Source organism: Hordeum vulgare, chromosome 2H (genome assembly GCF_904849725.1).
Source record: "Hordeum vulgare subsp. vulgare chromosome 2H, MorexV3_pseudomolecules_assembly, whole genome shotgun sequence".
Taxonomy (NCBI): domain Eukaryota; kingdom Viridiplantae; phylum Streptophyta; class Magnoliopsida; order Poales; family Poaceae; genus Hordeum; species Hordeum vulgare.
In genome coordinates this window covers 79,237,746-79,246,090 of record NC_058519.1, presented here as the reverse complement: position 1 = coordinate 79,246,090, position 8,345 = coordinate 79,237,746, and the positions used below count along the sequence as shown (strand labels likewise).

The window sequence follows — 8,345 nt, the reverse complement described above, 5'->3', positions numbered from 1 at the left end:
GATAATACCCCTAATCATGCTGGTGTGTTTGATGTATAGGAACAGAGTACAATGTCGCTCCTCGAGCTGTGTTGGCAGGAGGAAGAGGGGAGCAGCCGGCTCGTCTCTACCTCTCTCTCTCTCTGTGGGTTGGTGAGTGTGTAGTGTTGAATGACTGGAGAGTGATCGACCCCTTTGCATGGGGGGGCGATCGGGGGGGTTATAGACGAACCCGCCGACCTACAATATGGATAAGGGATACAAGCGTGGGACCCGACTGGCTGCTTCGCCGGCTGGCCAGGGGCCCACAAGGGTCTTGTCTTGTCGATGAGGGGCCCGCCGGCTGCATGATCTCGATTGCCTGTGGGACCCGCCGGCTGACCAATGAGGCTCTCGCGTAAGGCTGACGCTGAGCACGCGTTGTACGTCAAGCGTCGCCCCGCGAGATTCTTCATGGGTAGGTAGTACGACCGCCTCCACTGTTCCCCACGCCGAGTGTAGTAATGGAGTGGGAGTGTGATGGTCCGACACTATGCTAGGTGATGGATCAGAGCCAGGGTAGGTCGGCGGCGTGGCCGCCGACGCTGTTAGAGCATATATCTCCATATGTGGTTTTGGTAATTAATGACAATTCCTATGGACTAATGGTTGCCTTAAGTTATATTTATAGAATTTGTCCATAGGCACTTCTTGAAGTCCATCTGTTGGGTTCAAGGAGTTTATATGATGACCAAGATGGTATTCAAGGAGTTATCCAAAGAATGGTCATAGAGACACAAGGTTGATCAAGATCTCAGACAAAGAGTAAATCAAGATGATCAACACACAAAGCGTACAAGATGTACCGAGAGGGATCAAGTGATCCCATGGTATGGTAAGCATTGTCCATTACGTGTTTGTGTACTAACCCATGGTCTTCATGAGAGTTCTATGTGGGGGTTAGGTGTGTTTCCATGGGCTTGCGTCAAAGGGAAGATCTCATACAACCCATGAAGTATGACGTCAAGTTGTGATCGTCATCAAGATTGCGGTGTGCAAGTTCAAGTGGATCAGCACGAAGATATCATGCTTGAAGCTTGCCGTCTATTGTGGTGGCAATGGACTTGTGAAGATATGCTGAAGAGTGGATCACCCATAGTGAGTATGGGGGAGCAATCAACTAGTCTTCATCAAGCCAACGCAATCAAGAAAGGTGGTCCATCTTGAGGAAGCCAAGATCATCATCATCTAGCTCAAGAGGACGAGGTGCAAGGTATAGTTTTGCCCTTGATAGGTTTTCTGTTTAGGATAGATTGTTGTACTATCAAGGGGGGCTCTCAAGTGAGTAGCTTGATCGTATCGTTCATTGAGAGCTCAAACCATTTGCATCCTTGCATCATACTTCTTGGTTCTTGTTTGGTGTTTCTCTTTGTGAGTTTTAGAGCTTATGGTCATCTTCATGACAAGCTCGAGTTCATCAAAAATGGAGTCCATATGCATCTACTACGATGTTTTCGATGTTGGAGTTTTGCTGGTTCTTCATTCATAGAGGACTCACATCTCTATATGATTGTCGCTGTTTGGATAGATCTTGTCGTCCTGAATCCAACAAGCTTGGGTTTGCTCGATTCGGAGCTCGTATGCGAAAGTTATGGTTGTTTCAGTGGCTAGCGGTAGTACCGCTGGACCTAGCGGTAGTACCGCTAGAGCTGGCGGTAGTACCGTTGTCCCAGCGGTAGTACCGCCCCTGGCCAGCGGTAGTACCGCTCCAAGTTTTTAGTACCGTCATCTTTGCGGTTGTACTGCGTCGGACATTTTTGCGAAGACTTTCTTGGCGGTGGTTGGCCCGGTAGTATCTTTGCGCTACCATGGGCTCAGCGGTAGTACCGCTGAAGCCAGCGGTAGTACCGCCGGAGGGTCAGCGGTAGTACCGCTGGGCTCGGGCTATAAGTGGGGGTAACGGTCTGATTCCTTCCCCCACTATATAAAGGGGGTCTTCTTCCCCCTTGGTCTTATCCATCTGTTGAGCTCTTGTTCTACCTCCATTGTTGACATTCTTAGAGCTTGCTAACTCCCAATCCCTCCAATGATTCTTGCTTGTTCTTGAGGGAAAAGAGAGAGGAGATCTAGATCCACATCTCCACCAATCACTTTCTCCTCTATGTGAGGGGAACCCCTTGGGTCTAGATCTTGGAGTTCTTTGTGAGCTCCTTGTTCTTCCTCTCATATTTCTCCATATCTTTCGTTGTTGTGGAGGGATTTGAGTGTGAGGGACTTGACCACTTCGTGTGTTCTTTCCATTGCATTAGTTGCACCGGTTTCAGTTCTCCACGGTGATACGTGGAAGTGAGAAGTTGAGAAGCTTACTACCTTTGGTACTTAGTACCCTAGATATTGTTCTTCGTGGATGCTTTGGCATCCTAGAAGCTTGGTGGTGTCTCGGAGCTCAATCATTGTGGTGTGAAGCTCCGGGCAAGCGTTGGGGTCTCCAATTAGGTTGTGGAGATTGCCCCGAGCAATTTATACGGGTACCGGTAACCGCCCCCAAGGGTTGCCACGTGTACGTGTTCGGTGACCGCCCCAAGGTTTGCCATTTGTACGGGTTCGGTGACCGCCCTCAAGGGTCCCTTAGTGTAATCACGGCATCTTGCATTGTGCGAGGGCGTGAGGAGATTACGGTGGCCTTAGTGGCTTATTGGGGAGCATTGTGCCTCCACACCGCTCCAACGGAGATTAGCATCCGCAAGGGTGTGAACTTCGGAATACATCATCGTCTCCCCGTGCCTCGGTTATCTCTTACCCGAACCCTTTACTTATGCACTTTACTTTGTGATAGACATATTGTTTGTTGTAATATATCTTGCTATTACTTAGTTGTTTATCTTGCTTAGCATAAGTTGTTGGTGCACATAGGTGAGCCTAGTTGTTTGTAGGTTTTGTGCTTGACATATTAAACGCTAGTTTTATTCCGTATTTGTTCAAGCCTAAACCTTAATTATTTTAAAGCGCCTATTCACCCCCCCCCTCTAGGCGACATCCACGTCCTTTCAGACACTCGTACCTGCCGGGCGCCCTGATCATGTACCTTTGCTGACGCGTAGCTACCTTTAATCGCGAGGTCCCTTCCTGACCTACGATCTGATGTGACTTGTGATCCTCGACCGGCTAGCCGGCTTGAGTGTGGCCAGCTCCTCCTCAGTCCGGCTGGCGGGACCAGGCCGACTCTGAAGGGGAGGCCGCCTGGATCCTAGCCGGCAAGGGTTGCCCGGCCAGCCAGAAAGGTGGCCGCCTCGTCTTCCAGCCGGCAGGTGATGCCTAGCCGGTCAGAAGACTTGGGCCTTGGGAATCTTCATACGTTCATGTCCATTGGGCCGGAAATGAAGGAACAGGCTTGATGAGCCTACCCCGGGGTTATCCCCCCGACAACTGCCATCTTTAGTGCCGGATGGTGTGGGACCTTTAGTCTCGGTTTGTGTTACCAAGCGGGACTAAAGGCCTTGACCCTTTAGTCCTGGTTGATAACACTAACCCGGGCTAAAGGGTCTACCTTTAGTCCCGGTTGGTATTATAAATCCGAACTAAAGGACCTTTTAGTCCCGGTTGATAACACCAACCCGGAGTAGAGGTCCTCCATAGGCTAGTTCAAAAGGAAAGCATCCCATCCCAAGTCACATGTTTTGTGTAGGTGGGGTGGTAAGCTGCGTAGGACAATACACAGGAGGTCTTGAGTTTGAATCCACCAAGTTGCATTGGTGGGAGGCATTATTTTTTTACCATGACACGCGATAGCTGCCACGTGGTGGGACTTTGAGTCTCGGGTCTTGTTCAACCGGGACTAAAGGGGGAAGGGCTTTAGTCTCTATTTATTAGTCTCGGTTGATGAACCTGGACTAAAGGCCCTTCCCAACCGGGACTATAGATCCTTTCTCTACTAGTGTCAGTGCCTCTGGTCTGGCAGGGGCTGCGATCCCACCTTTGGCGGTCGCCTTCGTACGTCGATTTGACCAATGACGGCGACGAGTAGGACGGTGCTCCTGAAGACGACGACGGCCTCACGAGCGACGAACAACCTTATCTTTTTTATGTTTTATGTTTAATTAAAAAATCATAAAACTTGTCTAGTGTGGGCGTGTTTTTATTCATGTCTTTATATTATTTGCAACGGGGCCTTGTCCTTTTAACAAAATTCAAGTCCGCACACGCGAACAATTTGAGATGCGGCAAGCCAGTTGGGCGCATCGATGGCAGCACAACCGCAAACAGACACACATGTCCATTTTCGTGTCCTAGACGGACGAAATCCACACAAAATGGCCGTCTGGATGGGGTCTAGCATTGGAGTTGGCCTAAGATTATTCTTTTTACGAAAATTTACGAAAATGAACAGATTTATTATGAAAGTATTTGAAACATAATAAAAAATGCATTGAGATTTCGAAAAAAAAATCTGACCACTACTGCCACCAGAACGAGACGCCGATGCGTCGCTCCTTATCGGAGCTAACTTGACCTTGTCGATGACAGTCGAAAAGTCTTGGTGCACGAGCCCTAAAGACCAATGTCCTGGAGCGCAGTTGTCATGGTGAAACCCTTGCATAGATCTAAAACATATGGCATCAAATCTCGAGAAACCCTACATCACCGCTCTAAAGAGACAATAAGAATTTACGTCAAAGCTCTGTCGACTACATTCAGATGGACAAATTCGAGGAGGATAAGAGCCCAAAAGATAAACTTGAAGAAGAAACACTGTCTTCCACCTGGATGACACACCTGCGAGGATTAAAACATATAACGTGAACTATTAACCAAAGCAAAGGCATCGGGATTCCCCTCCCTGCTACTGGCCGCTAAAGGAGCAGGTAGAAAGGAAGGGAATCCAGAGGCCAAAACATGTCCTAATCGTCTAGAGTTAGAAGGAGAAAACAAAAGGATATATATGACTCATAATTACGATTATTTAAGAAGTCATTCATCTTTATATGATTTGAGATAAGAAAACACATGATTGAAATGGAATAATATACAAGAATATGAATCAAAGAGTGTTCTGTCAACACATGTTAATCAAAGAATCTTACCAATAGGTTGAATGGATGGAATCATCTCTCTAAAATAGAATGCAAATAAGCAATGATAAAATTTTCAAAAAATATATAATCATGCAAAACAAACTCTCATTATAGGGAAAAATTCTAAGAATTGAAATCCTCGTATGAATTTGAATCAAACGAAGACTTCTTGGTTGTTATCAACAAGGTCAAGCCGTCTCCGGTAGGGAGTAACGATAGGTGCACGTCGGCGGCTCATTTTGACGACAGTAGTTGTCCTTCGATGGTCTCGAAATCTTAATGTAATTTTTATTATGTTTGAGATGTTTTATATTTTTGGTGAGCTTTTACTCCCTCCGTTTCTTAATATAAGTTTTTTTAAGATTTTACTAGATGACTACATACGGAGCAAAATAAATGAATCCATACTCTAAAGTATATCTATATACATCCATATGTAGTCTTTTAGTGAATCCTTTAAAAAGACTTATATTTAGGAACAGATGGAGTATAAGATATATGATACTTTTTGTAAAAAGGAGCATATTTTTTGCTCTTTTCCACCGTTTTTTTAGGGATTTTGTTTTTCCCACGCGTGGGGATCGCGAAAATACGGGGCCTTAGCCTTTTTATTTCTTTGATGAGATGGCTTATTTTTTGGGGGGGGCTGCTACGCATTTACCGGCGGATGTTTAGTAAACATCCGCCACCTGGAGGTCCGTCCGATGTACGCGCAGTTGTCCCGATCTGCGCACGCGCAGCCGTCCGATCCGCCCCAGCCTGGCATCCTACAATTCCTGAAACAACGGCCGAGTTACAGAAACTTTCATTCCTGAAACGACGGCCGAGTTGCAGAAACTTTCGCTTTGTTACGAGAAATAAATTTTGCACTCGTTAATTCCTGAAACAACGGTCGAGTTTCAGAAACAATTTGCTTGTTGCATAATTTTTTCCCTTCGTCTTTGTGTAACATAGGGAGGACGTGGGGCAAAGAGATAGCCCAGGCAGCCATTCGATCGACTCGATCGAACGACAGCGCGTCTGACCGATGTCTAGCACGGATCAGCGGGCTGATGGAAAGGTTTTCCCTTTTTTTTTTGGTCTTTTTTTGAGAAACTTTTGAGGGTTTAGTCACTAGCCCGTCCCCTGTCTGAGCCGAATTCCGGCCCAAAACCACACGGGCCGGCTAAATACAGCCACTCCGTTTCGCGGAAACTGCAGGCTCCACTCCGACCGAAGGACACGACTCCGGTAGCCAGGTAGCGGCGGCCGACAGGAGACGACGCGGCGGAGGAGAAGATGGGCGGGCTGGAGCAGGACCAGAGCCTGAGCCTGGGCGTCCTCATCGACATCGTCGACGAGCAGTGGATGCGCGACACTCTCCCCGCCGACGGTACACGCGCCCTCTCCCTCTCCCCCCCTTTTGCCCTCACTGACCTAATCGATGCCCTCACCGATTTTCCGATGCCCGCAATGGCCCTGCAGATATCCCCGTGCCACCGGCGATGGCCGTCAAGACTGAGGACACCGAGGATCCAGCACCCGCAACCGCAAGTACGCCCGCCCTCCGCCTTCCTTTCTATCGCCTTCTCTCGCGCAGTCCTCCGTGACTTGTGGTGATGGTTTTTAAATCAATTCCGATCTGCATCCGGCCGTCACCGGGAGGCGGACCCCGGCTGGGATAAGGCATTAGATTAATGGTGATGGTGTTCTATGTTGGCGCAGCCTCAGACCCTCCAGATTGCGATGCTAGGTTAATTTGTGGGACTAAACTGCTAGAACTACCATTATCCCATAATTCCCAAAACAAAAATGAAGGCCATGGGGCTGCATCATGCTGTGGTTGCTAGTTATGGAAATGTGTCTGTTGTGGCATCTTACTGATGATATGCTGTGGCTGCTAGTTTTTATGGTAATGTGTCTGGTTGTGAGGCATTAGGCCATAAACGTCCATTGCACCAGTGATCTGCTACTGTTCTTCTCTTGCTGGCCTGCACTCTTAGATTCCCAAATCCTAATACCATGGTAGTGTATAGCATATAACAAAAGTGAGCCGCCTTTTTTCACTAGAGCCACATCATAAAAATTCTGTTATTTCTAGTGCTCTATGCAGTTGAGTATGGATTTAAGATTGAATTGTTATCACTTGTAACCATCTACTCTCATACCAGGATTTTCTTGGCTGTCGTGCACTCACGTTGGTGTTTAACATGGATGTCTAAGTTTGTTGATTTGTTTAGCAGTAAACTATTAACCACAATCAAATGCTTGGCTCAAGTCTGACTGGAGTTCATGATTTCTGTTAGCAATTTTTCCATATAACTTATTTCAATTGGTCAAATAATATTGTTTCCAGTTTCAGAAACTAGTATTGAAAGTGGTTCCTAATGCAATTTCAATTTCAAATTGTCTACCGGTTATAAAATTTGCACTGCATACTTGCATCTTTACTCTTTGAAGAAACTTGGACCGTAAAAACACCTTGAACTCAATTTCATTGTGATATGAGCTTAATTGCTAGGCATAAGTAACACTGTAGTACATTTCTGAGCAATACAGATGGTTGAAGTCGAATGCTTTACACTGTTATGGCATCCGTATGGTCAATACTCAACAGCTGGTATAATATTGCAATTCTTGATAGGAATTATCTTATACCCAACAGATCAGGAGAGCCAGCCAGCACAAGGGGATGTATGGAGGGATTTTGCATTGGAGAATATCTAACTGATTATGATCTACAAGGTAAGAACATTGCTGGTTTATCTTCTTGGCTAGACACTGAACTTTAGGTGAACATATGCTGTCATGTGGTTTGTGTAGCAGAGCCCGTGCGCTAGTCTGTCCATGGTCTAACTTTGTATGAACTGCAGTGCTTCAAGGGGATCAAGATGCTGCTCGAATTCTAGGAGCTGCACGGTGTACTCTGTCCTCTGCACTCTGTAATGTTTCTTAGATCCAGCGGATGAACTAGTGTAGTGTCTCTGGTTGAACTGTACTGTGTGTCATGGCAATATGTAAATGCTCCAGATATCGGTAGCATGATGGTAATAGGCATCGTCAGAAACTAGATTATGTAGCCTGTTCTTAATTCTGGAGGCGACAATTTGAGCCATTTGGCTATGGACGGATGTCCTGGTATAGAACATTTGTTTGCTATTATTTCTTAAACTGCTTTAGTGCTGTCACCTCTGAAGGTCAGTTCAGCTTGGAATGTTTGAAACATGAAGGCATTCTTAAATTAAAGGGCTTGGGAGTGGCTGCCAAAATTATTGCTTTTGTAATGGTACAAGAGCATCTTCAACGGCCTTTGTATATTGGATTGCTAAAAACTTG

General features: G+C 46.4%; 1 protein-coding gene across 2 annotated transcripts; it reads left to right on the top strand.

Moving 5' to 3' along the window:
* The first annotated feature begins 6,209 nt into the window (after positions 1 to 6,209).
* Positions 6,210 to 8,171, top strand: LOC123425160 (anaphase-promoting complex subunit 13). Of its 2 annotated transcripts, none has more exons than XM_045108841.1 (4): positions 6,210 to 6,402; positions 6,495 to 6,563; positions 7,654 to 7,754; positions 7,883 to 8,171. In XM_045108841.1, the coding sequence occupies exons 1-3, from the start codon at positions 6,309 to 6,311 to the stop codon at positions 7,734 to 7,736; spliced, it is 246 nt and encodes an 81-aa protein (XP_044964776.1). In that variant the 5' UTR covers positions 6,210 to 6,308; the 3' UTR covers positions 7,737 to 7,754; positions 7,883 to 8,171. The 2 variants fall into 2 exon arrangements, with proteins under 2 accessions (XP_044964776.1, XP_044964777.1); XM_045108842.1 differs by having other exon boundaries at positions 6,213 to 6,402; positions 7,675 to 7,754.
* The last annotated feature ends 174 nt before the right edge of the window (positions 8,172 to 8,345 follow it).